At 48.9% G+C, this 20,490-nt stretch overlaps 1 protein-coding gene across 2 annotated transcripts; it reads right to left on the bottom strand.

Moving 5' to 3' along the window:
• Positions 1-793: 793 nt before the first annotated feature.
• On the bottom strand, positions 794-19,796 carry Wdr5 (WD repeat domain 5). Of its 2 annotated transcripts, none has more exons than XM_075985560.1 (14): positions 19,674-19,796; positions 15,756-15,845; positions 15,108-15,216; positions 14,398-14,471; positions 13,825-13,914; positions 13,572-13,661; positions 13,332-13,415; positions 10,996-11,051; positions 7,317-7,363; positions 5,132-5,207; positions 4,249-4,282; positions 3,856-3,930; positions 3,400-3,487; positions 794-2,348 (listed from the first exon to the last, which is right to left on the bottom strand). In XM_075985560.1, the coding sequence occupies exons 2-14, from the start codon at positions 15,834-15,836 to the stop codon at positions 2,248-2,250; spliced, it is 1,005 nt and encodes a 334-aa protein (XP_075841675.1). In that variant the 5' UTR covers positions 15,837-15,845; positions 19,674-19,796; the 3' UTR covers positions 794-2,247. The 2 variants fall into 2 exon arrangements, with proteins under 2 accessions (XP_075841675.1, XP_075841674.1); XM_075985559.1 differs by having other exon boundaries at positions 15,756-15,928; positions 19,674-19,791.
• Positions 19,797-20,490: the final 694 nt, after the last annotated feature.

Below are 20,490 nucleotides of genomic sequence, written 5' to 3'. Positions count from 1 at the left end.
CTATAAAGACAACGGAAAAGGGAAAAGTCAGCCTTTGCCTGCCTGCCCTGCCCTTGTCAGCACAACAATCCCCTACTTGTGGGGTATTTGTATACTATGTGAAGATGTATTGCTGTGATCGTTGTAATAAAAAGCTAACCAGCCAATAGCTAGGCAGGAGGTATAGCTGGGATCTCCAGAAAGGAAGAGGAGGAATCAAGGCACGCAGGAGACCCCAAGACGGAAGAGGTAATGACTCACAGGGCTAAGAAGTTCTTACAGAAGAATTCTTATGTTCTTATAAAAAATTATATTTTTTTATAATTTATTTGTATTTTATGTACATTGCTGTTTTGCCCGCATGTATGTCTGTGTGAGGGCATTGGATATCCTGGAACAGAAATTACAGACTGTAACCTGCCATGTGGATGCTGAGAATTGAACTCGGGTCCTCTGGAAGAGCAGCCAGTGTTCTTAACCCCCGAGCCATCTTGCCAGCCCCAGAAATTATATTCTTAAGAGATTAAGGGCTAAGGAATTCATCAAAGTGATCTGGGCAGTGTTGGCACACACCTTTAATCCCGGCACTCAGGAGGCAGAAGCAGGCAGATCTGAGTTCAAGGCCAGCTTGTTCTACACAGCAAAGTGACTCAACTGGTAACGACTTGCCACCAAGCCTGGTGAAGAGTCCTATCCCAGGACACATATGGTGGGAGAAGAGAACCATAGGTTATATGTCCTCTGACCTCCAACATGCAACAACACATCTATGTATGCAAGATGAATCTTTAGAAAAAAGTTATACGGGACAAAATTACAAGACATGAAAACCTTTATTTTCAAAAAGAGAATGTATTTTTACATAAATCTACAACAGAGTTCAACTGTAGAAAAAATAAACTATACTTGGGGATACTGCGCTCAGCATGGCAAGCAAGCTCCCTCCCTTAGGAGGAAGCCGCACACCAGGCCACAGCTGGAAGGACCTTAACACCCCTCCAGAAACCCCACAGCAACATGCCCTCAATGCTGACCAGAACCCAGGCACATCTATCCAACAGATGCCAGGGGCTTCAGAACCCATGTCAGCAGCCACAGACCAGGATGACCTGGTTCCATAGCAGGCTGTGGCCCCACAACAAACCCAGAACCTCTCTGAAGCCTGTGCCTGTGTCCATCACCTGACCCATCTATGTGGACCAGAAATACCCATAGAACCTCTGCACTGTTCCATGGCAGGCCATTCTGGGTATGGCCAGAAGTTGTAAAACTACTGTGCGGCTCTGAGTCTGGCCATCACCTCTTCCCAGTCCTGGTCACACAAAAGCCAGGACAGAGGATCCATTTGGGGCAGGGACTAAGATAGGCTGGTAGTTTAGAAGCCAAGGCAGGAGGCTGTACCTGCTGGGATAAGTACCACATTGAACACCTCTCTCCTACAGATGACTCTGAGCTGCAAGCAAAATGAATGGAGAGGACCAGGAAGTCTGTCCAAGAGTTCCACTCTTTCTCAACTGAAGGTCCTCTTCTAAAAACAGTCAGTGCCCACAGCAGCAATTAGGAAAGAGGCACAGCAAGAATCCATCTTCCCAGAGACCTTTCCAACCCCTGCCCTAAAAGCCAGGTATGGATGGGATGACCTTCCATCCTGTCAGAACTCAGGGTCACAGAGGGTTCAAACCCACCTTTTATTACAGTGTTTGTAGCTTACTGAGTGACACCAGAAAGACAAGGGGACACTGTGCAAACACTGAGAGGTCAGTGTTGACCTATGAACTCCAAAAATACAAAGGAACTTGACACAGATACAACTTAGAACCTTTCTGTTTCCAGAAATTCCTGGAAACACACTGGGTACTATTACAGGCAGGGAACATGAACAAGCAGGCCAAGGCTGGAGGTAGGGAGCGGGAGTGGGGCTGTAGGTCCTGCTCCAGTGTGTGCACTGGACAACACAATACCAAAAAGATACAGAACAATTATTGGGAAAAAACAACCCATGATGAGTTGAACTCACTCTTGTAATAAAAAATTAAAAATTTGCGGCCTCTGGGCACAGAACAGACCATGAACTCCCTAGACAGGGACAGAATTGGCAAGAAATGTCACAGTGGCTATCAAGACTCGGTAGTGTGCACTCCCCTGACCCGACATCTTCAGAGAGGAGGCGCACCAGGCCTGTTGCCCCAGTCTGGCCCCACACCTCTGCCCCCCATGCGTTTCTTGCCAATCCGGGTGGCTTCCTGAAGTCTCTTGTGGAGCCAAGACTTAGCAGTCACTCTTCCACAGTTTGATGGTTTTGTCATTCTCTAGTGCTGCCGAGGCAATGATGTTCTCTGTCGGATGACAAGCCGTGGAAATCACAACATCTGAAAGAGCCAGGGGAGTGTTAGAATGTCAGAAATAGTACTAAGCACCACAGCCTTCGTCTGCTGGCTGTCCAGCAGGGTCCTCATACCGTATGTCTACAGGCTCTCCACACTGGTCTCACACTACTCCCACTGCCTCCTACCACCCAACACAACTTGTATCCAGTTGCTCCCCCTAAGCAAGAAGTAACCATACACCTGGGCTGGGCTGGGCTACTGGCATTAATAAGATGGCACGTGCCGGGCGATGGTGGCGCACGCCTTTAATCCCAGCACTCGGGAGGCAGAGGTAGGTGGATCTCTGTGAGTTCGAGACCAGCCTGGTCTACAGAGCTAGTTCCAGGACAGGCGCCAAAAGCCACAGAGAAACCCTGTCTCGAAAAACCAAAAAAAAAAAAAAAAAAAAAAAAAATAAGATGGCACGTGATGTTCACTAACTCCGCCTGTTTCCTGGGTGCTCAGGAACCACAGCAAATGTAACCAACTCACTTCCAGTTGAAGGCAACTGCTCTATCAGAAAGAGGCACCCCCTCCTCAAAGCTGCAAAGGGGCACGATATCCTTGCCCTCACACAGAAAGTGGGCAGGCAAGAACAACTAACTAGAACGAGGTCAACCCATAGCTACACCTCAGAATCAGGTGCTGGCCTCACTCAAGGCTGAGCTCTGCTTGGGAAATGGAAACCAGCATCTCTGAAAGAGGCTGGAACCTCCAGGAAATGCAGCTCACCATATATGTTACACACTTCCCATATTCACCTTTGGGTCCCAGATGCATGGTCTCCAATGAGGAAAACAAGCTATACCCCCAGGAGGCCTCGGTCTTAGTCAACATCTATAAACAACTGAGCCCAGAACCCCAGACAAGAGCCCTTGATGCCACTTCCAAGACATGCTATGTCAGGCCTCAGGGCTGGGATGGCAGGTAGAACAGAGTAGCAATGCCTGCCTGTGTGCCTCTAAATCCCAGAGACAACCAAGCAATTGGAGGACTCAAGCAGTTCCCCTGGGTGGCTTCACCCCGTGTGGTCTATCCCCAAAGGACTGCCCACCTGTGTGACCCTGCAACTTCTGCACAATCTCCTTGGTCTGCAGGTTCCAGATATACACCAGGTTATCTTCAGAACCAGACACGATCCACTGCAGCAGCACAGCAGGCAGTCAGTGACAACAGGCAAGACACCGGAAGTTATGTGCTGACTAAGTGGTAGCAACAGGCAAGCTGCCTGGCACCACTCTGACCCCTTGTTCCCCCAACTTGGGGACATGTCAACTGCCTCCCATGCCACACACCCCTCCAACACCCCCATGAGTTTCTATCCAGTCACCACCTGCTCTTAGATCTTCAACCGGATTCAAGTGTAAGACACCACAGTTCCACACAGAAGGGCATGTTTGGGTTTATTCCCCAGCCTCAAGGAAGCTTCCCAAAAACATGAAGCCACCTGTGATGGGTGGCCTCTCAGGAGAGAGCTGGCAGGGTGACGGCAGCTCGGTGGAAGACTCACCTTCCCACCTGTCACAGAAAAGTTGGCAAATATGCAGTACTTCTCGTTCTTGTGGCCTGTGTATGTCTTCAAGCACTGAAAAGGTGGGTGTGCATTGTTAGCACCTGTGTTTCTCTTTCATTCCAGGATTCCAAGTTCTGGGCACACACATCTGACCACTGCCGAAAATACTCTAGATACATACAAGAGAGTCCGTAGACTCAAACTTTGACCTGCAGGCTAGCCATTCATAAAACATGTCTTTAAAGGGAGTTATACCAAACTTGCTTATCAAAAGAAGATGGCTCTTAGTCTCTCCTGCTTTAACTCCTGGGTCTGCTGCACCCGCCCCACACCTGTTACCTGGGGCTGGCATGCAGATGGCCCCAGGCCAGCCGCGTGCCTGAAGCTTACCTTTCCCTTGCTGTAGTCCCAGAGCTTCAGCGTGCTGAAAGAGAGAGTAGGAGTGAGGGGCATCCTATCTTTGGCCATGCCCCGCCTCTGATACCATCATTTCTCAACAACCACGGGTGTCAGGATAGAGGATCCTCCAGCCCATCAGGTTCAACCACTCCAGGCCACAAAAGAGCAAACATAAGGACCCTAGCTAGTACTTGTAGTTCAGAGACAGACTAAAGAAAAGCTGTTGCTGGCTGTTCTTCTCAAAACCAGTGGTTAGCCACAAGTAGAACGTGGAAAATGCACGCTCCAGAACCATCCAGGACAAACTTCAAGGAAAGCATCTTCTGCTCGTCCTTGGGATGAACGTTCTTGCTGACCATGGGAAAAGTGGTAGGCTAACCAGGATAATGCCAAGCAGGCAGCTCAAGAGGGATGATCTGGTACGGTTTCTTTAAGACCTTATACAGTGTGCCAGCTAGACACACAATGAGCACCTAGACGGGGGTCAGCATGTGCATGTGTGACATTGAGATTCTGCTGTACACATGAAGGTGCTCAGAGACTGAGAACTGGCTTAAAGCCAGCCTAGCATGTGTGAAAGCAAACAAACCAAAAGTCAAGGAGCTCAGAGGCCCATGAAGGTCTTCAGATGTCACCTGTCCTACCTCACCTCTGTGGAGGAAATCTTTGGCTTGCCTTACACAAACAGCCTAGGCCTCAAATCCTTCTCATATTAGAACTAGCTGGGGTGGACAGCCAGCCTTTCTTTAGCCCCTCAGCCTACTGTCCAGGGCTAAGCTCTAATGCACAAATGTAAAACACCTCAACTAAGCTATTGGGAGAAGGCAACAGAACAGGAGAGTAACCCACCAATGAAGGCTGTCAAAGCACTCACTTGTCCAAAGTTGCAGCCAGGATATATTTGCCATTTGGAGAGAATTTCACGAAGGACACTGGAGGATTGTCATCATCTACGCAGAACAAAGACAGGTTGACTCTTGGCAGAGTAGAAAGGCAGGACAGCTCCCTGTCACCCATGCAGGACATCTGTGTAAGGCCCCTGCCACCTGTACTGTCACCATTACCCTCCAACAGCCTGATATTCCATCTCCCAACATCTTCCTTGATCATTCTAAGTCTTCACCCCAGTGCCCTGCCAATACAAGGTTTCACCACTTGTGAAAGGAGGCCCAAAGCTCCCCAGCAGAGCTGAACAACTGATCCCCTGGAGAGAGCTGCTTGGCCTAGGATACTCCTACAGACACATTCCCATTCTTTATGGTCATGCCTCTGCCTGCTGACTTTAGTTAGTCTCAGCATTTGGAGAGGGGTGCGGGTGGGCTGCTGCACTGCTAAAGGTCTTCTAGAAATTGCTCACATAAAAGCTGCTTTCCAGGGCACAGGAATAAATACCATAACCTCCTCCAGAGTGGACCCTCAGGTATCTACCCCTCGCCTGGGTGAGAAGGGTGTGTCTTGGAGTGGGTCTACCTGGCCAGCCAAGGAAGCCTACCAAGTCTACCAGGCCCTAAGTGTGCATACAAAGACTGGTGCATCCTGACACACACATTACCACTGGGGGTTCGCGGGGAACTCTTTTCCTTGGGACTGATCACAAACACTGAAAGGGACACAAGAGAGTGAGGCCAGCTGAGGTCACACAAGGCCAATAATTCAATGTCAGTTGACATGGAACAGTTATCTGTGCTCCTTACCCAGGTCACCTCTAAAACAGATTCCTGGAGAAACATTACTGACTTGTGTTGAGCAAGCCCTAATCATAATCTTCATTTCTAACCAAGTGGTGGTGGTACAAGCATTTAATCCCAGCACTGAAAGGCAGAGGCAGGAGGATCTCTTTGTTTCAAGGCCAGCCTGGTCTACAGAGTAAGTTCTAGAACTACATAGAAAAACTGTTTTGAAACGCCAACTCCCTCCCAAACTCCCCAAAGAAAACAATCAGTTGCTAAACCTGAAGACATGGGGAAAAGAAACAGACCTTGGGCGAAATAGGCCTGCCTCCCTTATTCTAGGGCTTATTTCCACCTTAGTCTAGGGCTTACTGACTCCCTCAGTCTAGGGCTTACTTCCCATTGCCTGTCCATATTTAAATCCTGGTCCTGCACCTGGTTGTCTCTAGGTGACCAAGTTTAGCCAACAACTGATAGAAAACAAAGCATTCCACAAATCTCAAAACCCCGGCTGTCAAGACATGGGAAAGTGCTCAGTCTTACTACAACTTGATATTCATAGGAGACCTGCCCCATCCTGGATGGAGATGGAAGAGGAGGGGATTGGGGGTTGGGGATGAGGAGGAACTGTAGTTGAGACGTAAAATAATTAAACAAACAAGCCCCAGGGCTGGTGAGATGGCTCATGCACTTACTACATGCACAGGCCTGACAACTTGCATTCCCCACCCCATGGCAACCTCTCTGAGCTGCCTATAATGGCTGCACCTGAACTGGATGTGTACCTGCCTACTGCACATCATTCCAACACACTAGTTTTTCTAACAGCCCCAGGGAGGTAGCAACTCACCACAACAGCCTATCAACCCACAAAGAATGTCTTGCCAAACCTTCACATTGCTAACTGAAAGCTCTGAACTCCAGCAGGGCCAAGTAACACCCTTCCGATACCCCACCCGTGAAGTCCTGCTTCTGACACTCTGCCCCCTCCCCCACTACAGTACCCCAGTAGGTGAGTACGTATCCCCAACTCCAGGAAGGAAGGGGCCAGGGGCAGGCTGATACACATGGTGGAGAATACAGGGCCCCAAACACCTACAAAGGACACTATTCTACAATGTTATGCACTCCAAGGACCTCATATGAACAGGAGATTGGGGGGGGGGGTCCACAGGCAGCTTTATTAGTCAGGAAGGAGGGCAAGGTGGACACACCATCAAACCATGAGTCCTCCAGAGTAGTGAGGAGGCCACGACAGAAGGGAAAGATGACTTCTTGAAAACAGATACTCCTGTAAGGTCCACTAGGACATGGCAGGTCTGGGGAAAGCTACCCCTACCCACATCCACCCACCTCCATAACCCCTACCAGGCAGACCAGAGCACTCACCGATGAGCGTCTTCAGGCACTGGCCAGAGGCAGTGTCCCAGATGCGGCTGTCAAGCAAGAACATAGGTAAGGACGCAGATTGAGTGAGTGCTGTCACCAATCCCACTGAGCTCTGGGAGGGCACTTCTCCCAGTTCCCGTAGCACCGTACTGAATCCACAGCTTTAACAATTACTCTGTCTTTAGAGACTGAGTAAAAACTACGTATGCACACACGGGCAGGCTCCACTGTTGCAGACTGTCTCCCAATCTGGCATAAAGGATACCTGTCCTCTAGGCAGGATTACAGAGAAAAACCCTATCTCAAAAAAAAAAAGAAAAAAGACTGGAGACTGGAGTGATGTCCTGAGTTCAATTCCCAGCAAACACATAGTGGTTCACAACCATCTATAATGAGATTTTGTGCCCTCTTCTATCCTGCAGGGATACATGCAAGTAGAACACTGTACACACAATAAATAATTTTTTAAAAAGCTTTTCTAGACAGTTTCTCCATGTAGCCTTGGCTGTCCTGGAACCCAGTATATACACCAGGTTGGCCTCGAACTCAGAGATTCACCTGCCTCTGCCTCCCAAGTGCTGGGATTAAATGAGTGTGCCACCACTGCCTGGTTAGCCAGTGCTCTTAACCGATGAGCCATCTCTTCAGCCCCAATAAATAAAAATCTTAAGAAAAAAAAAAAAGCCAGGAAGTGGTGGTACAAGCCTTAGTACTCCGGAGGTAGAGGCAGTCTGCTCTACAGAATGAATTCCGGGTCAGGGCTACACAGAGAAACCACGTCTTGAAAAACTCCTCCCCAACACCAGCCTCTCCACAGCTCCCAAAGTTTCCACTCTTGGAACAAGCTTGTCGGGTCCAAAAGCAACAGCCCTTTCTTCCTCTCTGCACATGCCCAGTGACCCGTCTCTGAAGGCTCCATTTTATTTGTGATTCTCATGCTGAGGAGACAGACACAAGATGCCACAACTGGAACCCTCTGTGGATTTCTCTTTTGTGTGTGTGTATGTTTTTGTTTGTTTGCTTCTTTTTTGAGACAGTCTCGCTAGGTAGCTCTAGCTGGCATTGAACTCACAAAGATCTGCCAGGATTAAAGGCTTAAAGGCTGTACCACCTGCTGGCCTCTTTTAAATTCACTTTTGTACAACAGCAAAAACACCCTTAGGGACTGAAACCCAACTAACTGCTTACTGGCAGAGGCTGAGTGACTGATGGTGACTTCTGACTCTACCCTGAACTCCCCAGGGTGTGCGCTCAGTCTCAATCTCCATGCTCCTCCCCTCTCCCATCAAAGCATTGCTAAACATCTTAGCATTTAATTGTCAACAGAGATCTTTACCATGATCTACCTGGTTAACTCCAGGCAGATCACCTTAAATCCAGGCCAATGCATGATCCTAAATCTCAGAGAACAGGTGCTGCTGAGGTTCCAAAGGCAATGCAGCTGACTCAGAAGCAGGATCCTGGTCTGTCACTTACTGGCTAAGGGACAACTGGCAAGTATTGATGCTTACTATACTTCCCAGGGACAACCAAGGACGACAAGGGGAAAAGGACCAACGGTATGAGTGACTTTTTGTTTCTGTTTTTAAATTTGTTTTTACTTGTGAGTTCTGCATTTGAGTCCCAGAGCTACAAAATGGGACCCTGTCTCTAATAAACTAATTAATTTTAAGGTCCCAGGACCCCAAGAATACTCTATTAATCACTTCCTCCGGCTCTTTAGGATGGAGTCTACCTAGGAAAAGCGGGGTCAAGTGCAGTGCACTGCTAGTCCTCCAGTCTTCTCTGGGCTCAGACACCACCCCCTATTGTTTACCTTTACCTATCAAACATGCCTTACATACTGATTCCTATTTCTGTCTTCCTTTCTGACAGGGTCTCAGCATAAAGCCCTGGCTGTCTTCAAATTATGAACTGTGCCAGCATCTGTCCCCAGAGTGCTGGGATGAGGGTATGCTCTATCTCCTTTAACTTCCCAAGCTCCTTCCTGCCAGCTTCTTCAATAAAATGTTTCTAACTTTTTGGAAAGTTCCTTAAACCCAAGTCTCCACATGGTCTGAAGCCTATTGTCTAAGCACCACAGGGTGGTCAGCATACACGGGTGCTAGGAGGGCAGGACACTTGGGGGTGCAAGCTCTGTGCCCCAGACTTCTCTCTAGCATCTCTGCCACCTGATGTTATTCTTATGGCAAACAGAAGAGTGGTCTCAAGTGGATTATGGCTTTTACTGGTGACAAGTACGGAGTCCCAGGAGGTCAGGAGTCTTTGTGCGCACACCCAGGTAACCACCTGGGCAGAGTCAGAGCTCAGGTAGTCATTGCCCATCAGCATATCCAGACCCACGATGGGGCTGTGTGCTGGTTGCAGACTGGAGTCTGGGAATCCAGCCAACCCACTCTCACAGACCTGTGGTTCTCCTGTTACCATTTCCCCAACCTCCCGTGTACTGAACTCATTCTCGAAAATTCAAGTTTCAAGTGTACTTCTACCTGAAGTCTCTTGGGGCCACTCTGCCTATAACAGAGACAGCACAGTAAACACAGACTGGCAGAAATGAAATAGCTTTAAGGGCTTTATCTTTCTTTTGTGAGAACTATCTTTTTGGTAAAGTTTGTGCCACCCCCAAAGCAAAAGAAAATGTTTAGTTCACATCACTCTATATATGTCCAGTAAACAAATAATATTGCCAATGGGCTTCACTAAGTCCCAGCCTGGCCTGTTCAAAGTGGCAAAGTTCCAACTAAGCAACTGCAAAGCTTGGTTCCACCTGCAGCACCACAAAAAAATAAGTAAAAATTTAAGTCACCTTCTGTTATGTTTAGATTTTACTCTCTGCCTTTTGGTCATAGCTCTGCTTGGGGCACAGAAGTTTCTAGCTCCTTTGGTTCACTCCAGGCCACTCTTCCCTGTCCTATCCTTCAAATCAGTTCTTGGGATTTTGCTGCGGAGATTCCAGTCACCTGCCCTGTTCAAACACTTCCTTTTAAGTATCTCTAATTTTAGGTATATTTAAATGCATCCAAGGTCTTTTAGCCTCAAAGTCATAGATGGCCTTTAGTGAGGTGTGCAACAAGCCCATCACCCCTGCCATAAACCAACTCTGTGCTTCACACCTCATTCTCTATCAGCCCCATCCCTGCTCAACACAGAACATCAGCAGTGATCTCCCAGCACTGTACTCTCAAGTCTGCCTCCTGTGCCCTATACTCCCCTTGTCCTCAAAGGACCCTGAGCACTTCTACTTAGCAGTCAGATCGACAATGGCATGCTCTGTTATAAGCTCTGCAGACCATGCCCCTGGCTTCTCTCTTCCACAACGGGATCTGGTTGACTCACCTGCCCAGAATTCATGGGTTCTGTGGACAGGGCCACTGCACTTACCAAAAGGATTGACCCCTTTACTATCTTTCTACAACTTTGGAAGGGCACTCACACAGGGGTATGGAAAGAGCTCTCAGTTCTTAACCTCACCCTGGGTGGTCTCGCTTCTCAGCCATCACCTCCACCACCTCCTTTTATAGCTTTTCACCCCCTGGACTCTATAACACATGTCTGCAATGACCTACAACCAGAGGGGAACAGGTGAGGCATATGTCCCTTCTCTTTTTGCTATACCAGAGCTGGAACAACAGCACAACAGGCCATACACATTTGTTCACTAGTGAAGACTCTCACTTACCAGAGGCCATCGTAGCTACTAGATACAATCAACGATCCATCGCGGTTAAAATGAACCTACAAATGAGAGGAAAAGCAGCTGACTTCCTAATCAGTAGCATGTGGCTCTGGATCCCAACACACACCTTCCCTTTGCGCACCCAACAAGGTCAATACAAGGGGGGTGGGGGTGGGAGGGGGCGACGGGACAGACCTTTTCCCACCAGCAAAAAGTAAGACTTTGATGCCACTCTAGACGCTCAGTGGGACAGACCAGCCATGAGACTCAGACCACTAGGGGACCTTAGGTAACAGCAGTTGACTCTGAATTCACTATGTAGCTGTAACTTTTATCCCTTAATCTTTCTGCTTCTGCCAAAGTGCTGGGAATTACAGGTGTATATCACTATGCCTGTACTTATGTCATATGGTGACAAAACCCAAAGACTAGTGTAGGTTGGGCAAACATCTAAGTGGCCTACATCTCCAGAATTTCTGTAACTTTCACAGAGTATTCCGCAGGTGTGGCTGAAGACAAAGCTTTTACAGATGAACTCTCAGTGCCTGGTGTGGTGACATGCTTCCTAAGTGCTAGGCTCACAGGCATGCAGAAAAACAAGCAACCTTTAGATTCCAGGGACTCTTGCCATCATGGACCTGACAGACCAAGCTGCACTCTACAGCACTGGAACCAGAGGTCACTTTCTACTGCTATAAGTACATGCCAGATCCCAAATAGCCACTCAACCATAACTGTGAGCACTTAGCCCTCCTTCCTTAATTCAAGATAACCCAACTACCCACATTCATCCCTCTCTTTAATACCCAAAACAAGTTCCTATCAGGAAATTATGGGGTTAGGAGTTGATATGGGCGCCTGAATTCCATGCAGCTAATGTGCAGGTAGCACCTTGGAAAAGAAAATTAGCAAGTGCACATGGTACTCAGACCCACCTTGGACCAATTAACAGGACTCTCTGCTGGAGGTGAGACACAGCAAATATTAGGAGATATGGCCTTCCTTATTGGAGGAAGTGTGTCACTGGGGGTGGGCTTTGGGATTTCAAATGCTTGAGCCAAGCCCAGTGTCATTCTCTTCTAACTGCCTATCTATCCAGATAAAGAGTTCTCTGCTTCTTCTCCAGCACCAACTCTGCCTGCACGCTGCCATACTTCCTGCCTGTCATCCAGCCCAATTCGATGTTTTCCTTAGAAGAGATGAGCTGGGCCAGGCAGTGCTGCACGCCTTTAATCCCAGCACTCGGGAGGCAAAAGCAGACAGATCTTTGTGAGTTTGAGGCCAGCCTGGTCTACAAGAGTTAGTTCCAGGACAGCTAGGGCTGTTACATGGAGAAACCCTGTCGGGAAACCCCTACCCACAAAAAAAAAAAAAAAGTTGCATTGGTCATGGTGTCTCTTCATAGCAATAGAAACCCTAAGGCATAGAGGCTGATGGACCTCTTTGAGTCCAAAGCCAGTCTGGTCTACACAGTGAGTTCTTTAGCCAAGAGCTACATAGAGAAACTGTGTCAAAAAAAAAAAAAATTGCTCCCCACACTGGCTATTTTTCTGTCAACTTGACACAACCTAGAGGCAGAGAGGAGGAGGGAGCCTCAAATAAGGAAATGCTTCTGTAACACTGAGCTGTAGGCAAGTCTGTCACTTTCTTAGTGACTGATGAGGGAGGACCTAGGCTTGTGGTCCTGGGTTCTGAGTAAGCAGGCTGAACAAGGTAAGAAAAGCGAGTCAGTAAGCAACACTCACTCTTCTGTGGCCTCTGCATCAGCTCCTGCAACAAGATTCCAGCCTGCTTAAGTCCCTGTCCTAACTTCCTTCAGTGGTGGACTATGATGTTTAGAGTGCAAGCCAAATAAACCTTTTCTTCCCAACCTGCTTTTGGTCATGGTGTTTCATTATAGCAATTGTAACCCAAACTTACACACTCCCGGGTTGTTTTGTCACTGGGTTTTTATCCCAGTAATAGAAACCCTAGGATGCCACCAAACTCACTAATTAAAGCTACTCTACTCAAAATTCTCTTTACTTAGCCTGGAGGTGCTGGCGCACGCCTTTAATCCCAACACTTGAAGGCAGAAGCAGGAGGGTCTCTAAATTCAAGGTCAGTCTGCAGAACAGAGTGAGTTCCAGGACAGTCAGGGCTGTTACACAAAGAAAACCCCGGTCATCTACCTTCCAACCCACAAAGTTCCCCATGATGCTCCCCACTGTACCCCACCCACCTACTACAGCTCACAGGGCCAAACAATGTCTTAGCCTCTGGTCATCTGGATGCTGCATGTGAGTAAATAAGGTCACCCCACGTAGAGGAACCGCTGAGTGGATGCTAGGAGGACTTACGGCTGAGACTGGGTCCGAATGGGCAGGCAAAGTCTTGAGACACTTCCCTGTCTTCACATCCCATATCCTCACACTTTCATCAAACTAAAGATGAGACAGGACATTAAAGTGACTCTAGGAACAGAGGGGCAGCAACAGTGTAGTCCCTCAGACTCAAACCGTGTCCCCACCCTGAACACCAGTAACACTGGACACATCACCTGCCCTCCCTGCCCCCCCAGGAGAGACCCACGCACTTACAGACCCTGAGACGATGAGGTTGGACTGGGGGTTGAAGTTGCAGCAGAAGACATAGTTACTGTGGCCCTTCAGGGTCTTCAGACACTTTCCCTAGAATGGAGCACTCCAAGCTCAATGATTCCCAGGGGCTATATTTTCCCCAGATACAATTCTTGGACTTCCGGTACATCTGAAGACCTCCCCAAGATCAACCATGCACACATCCAACTCATCTCAACTATAGGTACTCCCTGGGAAGACCAGTGTCACTTACAGAACTCACGTCCCATATTTTCAGAGTTTTATCATCAGAGGCAGACACGAGGAGGTTAGAATCTGACGACCAGGCTACATCAGATATACCCTTGGGAAGGAAAAAAAGTTGATTACCACTTTATGGATCAAAACCCAAATGACCAGTAAAAAATCAGCATTACCTATCTATGAACCATGCCCTCAGGAAATCTTCTAGCCAGCCAGTATTAGCATAAGACACCTGACTTAGGGCAAAAGGTCACTACTCTCAGCTCTGCCAGGCTTCCTAGACTGATACACCTGTGGAGGCTTAAAGTGTTCGCACTAAAAATAAGTCAGCCAGGTGTGGTAGTGCAAGCCTGATTCCCTGAACTACATAAAACCCTGCACCCATCAGTCTTAAAGACAGGCCTGACAATGTGAAGACAGGCCTGACAAGTCGGGTGGTGGTGCACACCTGCAATTCCTAAACTCAGGATGTCAGGACAGCCAGAACTCCAAGTTCAAGGCCAGCCTGATCTACAAAATGCCAGAACAGACATGGCAACCAGTCATCTGGCTCAACAACCAGTACACCTCATAGGAAACCTACCAGCTTGTGACCAGATATGGTTTTCTCGAACTTTCCGTCATATGCTCCCCATATTTTAATGAGTTTATCAGCAGCTGAAAAGAAATGTAAAAAAAGCTGGAGTTAGAAAAGGTTGTGACAGGGGGCTGGAGAAATGGCTCAGAGGTTAAGAGCACTGCCTGCTCTTCCAAAGGTCCTGAGCTCAATTCCCAGCAACCACATGGTGGCTCACAATCATCTATAATGAGTTCTGGTGCCCTCTTCTGGCCTGCAGGCATACATGCAGGCAGAATACTGCATACTAAATAAATAAATATAAAGAAAGAAAGAAAGAAAGAAAAGGTTGTGACAGCTGGGCAGTGGCAGCATACGCCTTTAATCCTACCAGCCTTTAATCCCACCACTGGGGGCAGAAGCAGGACCTCTCTCTGAGTTCAAGGCCAGCCTGGCCTAAAAGAGCTAGTTCCAGGATAAGCTCCAAAGCTACAGAGAAGCTGTGTCTCCAAAAACCAAAAATAAAATGAAAGAAAACGTTGTGACCATTTCCCCTAAAACAGAGGGCCTAGGTCACTCAGAAGTAAGTGTGCACAGAGAGCCACTCATGGTACAGTGAGCGGCAAGAGCATATAAATAGGCAATTACAAGCAGACCACTAACTTGTGGGAGCAGTAAGAAGTAACAGTCAATGCCCCCCTATCACCAAACCCCTTCCTCAGCTGAAGGATACTCACATGAACTTGCCAGCCACTCCCCATTGGGGCTGAACTTCACAGAAGACACAGCTTTTGTGTGGCCAGCCAAGGTGAACTTCAGAGCATAATTTGGCTTAACAGGTGTGGGCTATAGGAGACAGTACAACTTAGCCAGAGGCAACTACCACCACCCAACCAACTCACTTGATGCCCAAAGCATATTTAGTATTAGCTGTTCAAACTCACACAGAAGAACTGACTACAATCTTATCTGATGTCACCCTTCAAACTTGTCAGCGGGAGCCTATCCTTCTCTACAAAGTCCATACTTCCTTTGGAGTCCCCACCTCAACATACCAAGAATTTGTAATTTTTTGGCCAAGTGTGGTGGTACATGTCTTTAAATTAAATCCAGCACACGAAGGGGAGAGGGAGGCAGAAGCAGGCATATCTGTATATGTTCAAAACTAGCCTGCTGTGCATGTTATGTTCCTCACCAACCAGGCCTACAGGAAGACTCCACCTCAAAACAGGCTGTACTTTTGTGTTTAATCCCACCCCCACCATCTTAGGTCTGGGAATCTGATGACATCCAGCACGTGGCTCTATGTGACCACTGCTGTGTGGGCAGAAACATATAGGCAGCACACCTCACTGGGCACAGCCAGTGGTCCCTGTGGGACATACCTTGCTTTGCGTGGCTGACGAGGAAGGGGTGGGCTGTGCTCTCGCAGCTTCTGTCTCTGGCTTCTTCTCCTCTGTGGCCATGGCTCTGTTCTGGAGCCCACCGGGCAGGACACGGTGAAGGGGAGTCACAGTGGAAGAGGCTGTCAGCTAAAACGTACTCTACAGTAAAGGGCCTACAAATAAATCCTCTCTTTAGAAAGGTTATTGGGAGCAGGGCGGTGGTGGCCCACGCCTTTAATCCCAGCACTTGGGAGGCAGAGGCAGGCGATCTCTGTGAGTTCGAGGCCAGCCTGGTCTACAAGAGCTAGTTCCAGGACAGAAACGAAAAAACTATGGAGAAAAACCCTGTCTCGAAAAAAAAAAAAAAGAAGTTATTGGGAGGGGACTGGATGCTGCTCCAGTGGACCTGCATTTGATTCTATGGGCTTAAAACCATCTCTAAGTCCAGTTCAGAGGACCTGACACCCTCTTTGGGCCTCTGTAGGGACTACATGCATGTGGTATGCAGACATACATGCAGGCAAAAAAACAAAACAAACAAAAACATACACATAAAATAAATTTGGCCAGGCACGGTGGCACATGCCTTTAATCTCAACACTTGGGATGAAGAGGCAGGTGGATCTCTGAGTTTTCGGCCAGACTGGTCTATAGAGCAAGTTCTAGTAGAGCCAGGACCACTCAGAAAAACCCCTGCCTCAAAACAACAAAAAGGTTGTAGGGACTGAGCTGTAATAACTCAGCGAGAAAGCATTCACCTAACATGCCCCCAAATAAAAAAAAAAAAACAGCAATTCTCGCCAGGGATAACTATCACCCTACTCAAGGCTGAAGCTTCAAGATGTGGTGTGATGTGACCTGCTTGACCCCTTTGTGAGCCTAAGGAAGACTTAACCCTCAAGAAAGCTTCCCCACTGCTGTATCCAGTGAGATTTGCTTCAAAGCGCCTTAGACAGTTTTAAAAAGGCTCTCTGACAAGAGGTGGCCCTTCTGTGCAAGAGTGTGGGGCTTGTAAAATGCACCCAAGGAGCCTGACCGTGGAGACAGGGGAGTATGAACCCAGTGGCTTCCTTTGACCTCACAGGTTGCAAATGCAAAAGCTGCTCTCTAGAATGCTAAGAGCTCAAGGGCTCAGTGCACATCACACTATAAGAGTTCCAAGAGTAAACCAGAGTGGCTACTGTCCAGGTTTCCTCTGGAGGATCAGCAAGAGCAGCGTTGAGACTGCAGACTAGATGCATGCTGCAGCACAGAGGAAAACAATTACTCTGATCAGCTCGACAGCACCTGCCTGAAATGCGAGCCCCTGCAACAGCTAACAGCATCCAGCAATAGGTCCATCACCTGAATGCCATGCACAAAAAAAAGCACACCATGTGGCTGTGCAACGAACAGCACCTCTCAAAGAAAAGCAACTAAGACATGCTTGTAAACGTCACTGGATGTGGACTCCTCAATCAATGTGAGGAGGAAGCATAATGTAAATTCTAGCTTTGCAATTAAACCGGAAACCTCACGCTTGCTTACTTAGTAAGACTAAGACAAATGCCCCCCAACAAACAAAAAAGCATGTCTGTCTCAAAGTCTCAATCCTAGAGGAAGGAACAGTAACAACACCCACTACACAGGGCACAGGAGCTGCCAAGCTGTTTTACCTAGCAGCCAACTCCATCAAGCCCAGGTGCAAGGATTGGAGGAGGGTAGGTCCCATAGGTCTCTCCAGGGAACAAAACTCTAGTGCCCAGAAAATACCAGCTGCTTGGTGTTTTTAGTTTTGAGACAGGCCTTAGCTATGTACCTGATATAAAAAAACCTCCTGCCTTAGCCTCAGAGTACAGTTGGTATAACAGGCATACACCAACCACCAGGCCTGACCCGGAACTTATACTTAATGGAAATTTGGCCATACTATGGCCATAACCACCAATTTTGTTGACCATAAAGGGGGCTGGAGAGATGGTTTAAGTGGTTAAAAGCAAACTAAACCAATGAAAGGTTGGAGTCCTATCTTAGAGTTCACTAATACTAAGACAGCCTCATTCACATAATATAACTGTTCACTGACGATGTAAGAAAATGAGCTCGGAGGCTGATTGACAGAACCATACAATGCAGTCACTGGCTGCTCTTCCAAAGGTCCTGAGTTCAATTCCCAGCAACCACACGTTGGCTCACACCATTTATGAGATCTGGTGCCCTTCAGGTCTGTAGGTGTACAAGCAGACAGCACATACATGCAGACAGAACATTGTATACATAAAGAATATTTTGAAAAAAAATGGTAGCAGGAGGAATTGAGGCTGAAAACAATGAAAAGAGAAAGTCCCTTTCAGCCGGGACTTGGTGGTGGTGCACGCCTTTAATCCCAGCACTAGGGAGGCAGAGGCAGGCGGATCTCTGTGAGTTCGAGGTCAGCCTGGTCTACAAGAGCTAGTTCCAGGACAGGAATCAAAAGCTATGGAGAAACCCTGTCTCGAAAAATCAAAAAAAAAAAAAAAAAAAGAAAGTCCCTTTCAAAGACTACTCCAGTGAGTGAAATGACAGGGCAACATGCAGGGCAAATCTGGGGGGGGGCGAGGGGGGGGAATCGGTCCTATGACCTTGCGAACCCCTAACACCACCACCACCACTTTGGAACACCCAACGGGACAGGACCTTTCTTCGAGATACCAAACATTAACATATGAAACCAGCCACCAGGCGTTGGGGCGTACCTGCCTGTGTTGTCCCAGCTGCTGGGAGGCAGAGGCAGGTGGATCTCTGGGAATAAAAGGTCAGCCTGGTATACAAGAGCTAGTTCCAGGACAGGCTCCAAAGCTAGAGAAAAACAAAAACAAAACAAAACAAAAAGACTGAGTGCGGTGGAGCATCCATTAGCCCACATTTGGGAGACTGGCAGGAAGATCAAGGCCAGCCTGGTCTACAAAACGAACTGAGAGCTACACAGAAACACCCCGCGGGGCGGGAAGATTTAGCCAGACAGCCTCACAGCATTCAGGACGCAAGAGGCTCAGGAGTTTAAACCAGTTAAGAGTGAGGCCAGCATCTACAGGAGCCTGCCTCAAAAGAAATCATCAATTTCCGATTCCAATAGCTGGAGTCTCAGACAGAGAGTCCAGATGCGTTCAAGTTTTAAGCCTACAGGCCAGCAGGATAGGGGGAGGGCAGCTCTGAGAGGGAGGTCTGTTAGAAAGGACAGTCAGCAGGTGGTTTGGGGCTGGTGACCACTGCCCACAAGAAGGTGGTCAACTTGACAGTCATAGCCACAGCTTTATACTAGAGTGAGCCACCACTCTCCCTCCAATCAAATGCAGATTCCCGGATGCCACCCAAGACACCGAATGCACAAATATGGAGAGACAGAATATTTCAGTCACTCCGGTAATTGCAGTTGGTCAACCCAACAAAGAGCTCCAACCGATCCTCTCTGGGTTCCTAGATAACTTGGTCCTAGTAGCCCCGGCTTCACACCACTGTATGCGCTCACCTACCTAGTTGCCCCGACAAGGCTTACAAATGCTTGACCAGAGAGAGGCCTGGCCTGGTAGAAACTTGGACGGGAACTCAGGTGAAGGTTGTGCTGGCAACACAAGAGAGGCGCCAAGCGGCCAAGGAAACCTGGGTGATACTGGCTGGGTGTCCCCGATGAGACCGTGAACCCCACGCCCAGGGACGCCAGCCCGAGTAGGGCTTCGAGGACCTCGCACGACTAAGGGTCTGGGGGAGCGGCGGGGGGTGGCGTGGGGGGAGGAGGCCCTGACGACCACAAGGGGCTGTGGGGTCGGGGCGCGGCCGCAGTCGCGGCGCCGGGCCCGACCCGAGGCCCATGGAACACGTGCGGCGTAGTGGATCCCGGAGCCTGCGGTTCCTCGTGGCCGCCGCCCGCCTCGAGCCCACAGAGCCGGGTCACCCTCTTACCTGCCGGGGCCGCGGCGACAGAGCCGGGCGCTCAGGCGTCGCGTCGACTCGCCCTGGGCGCGAGAGCAGACGAGCTCTTGTACTAGGCGGCAGCGGCGCGGTAGGCGGGAGGGAGTGCGCGTGCGCGAGGGGGCGGGGCAACGGGCGGCGACGAGGGTCAGAAAAATTAGAGGAGGCGGAGTGCCTTAAAGAGGCCACTTGTTGCTCTCGCTTCCTGTTTGACAACTCCTGGGATTCCGAGGCTGTAGACCCGTGGTGTCTACAGTGAAGGACGGGGAATGTGTTTTTGTGATTCTCCTGTTGTCCCAGGCTGTGTTGCTAAGCTGATAATTACAGCGTGGCCATCCTGGCCTGTGCCTGCCCTGAGATCTTGGGAACCCTCTTGGTGCCACAGATGGACGACCTCGAGGTCCGGAAGTCCGGAGCTCCTGCAGCTTCCCTAACCTACCGCAGGGCGGGAGCTTCCTGCCGCTGCAAGCCACAGCTCAAGTTGGATACATTTACCTCTCTCCTCTGTGCTGGGCGACATGGAAGCTGTGCTGAGCAGTCCCATACTCAGAAAAGGGTCTTAAAAGCCGGGCGGTGGTGGCGCACGCCTTTAATCCCAGCACTCGGGAGGCAGAGGCAGGCGGATCTCTGTGAGTTCGAGACCAGCCTGGTCTACAAGAGCTAGTTCCAGGACAGGCTCCAAAACCACATAGAAACCCTGTCTCGGAAAACCAAAAAAAAAAAAAAAAAAAAAAGAAAAGGGTCTTAAAAATTATCGCGGCTAAAGAGAGTTCTGCAGCAGTGGTCAGGGAAAGCAGGAAAAGGCAAC

The sequence above is a fragment of the Microtus pennsylvanicus genome, chromosome 9, assembly GCF_037038515.1.
Source record: "Microtus pennsylvanicus isolate mMicPen1 chromosome 9, mMicPen1.hap1, whole genome shotgun sequence".
NCBI classification, from domain to species: domain Eukaryota; kingdom Metazoa; phylum Chordata; class Mammalia; order Rodentia; family Cricetidae; genus Microtus; species Microtus pennsylvanicus.
Note: the sequence above shows the minus strand (reverse complement) of the source record. Positions and strands in the feature narration are given on the sequence as shown.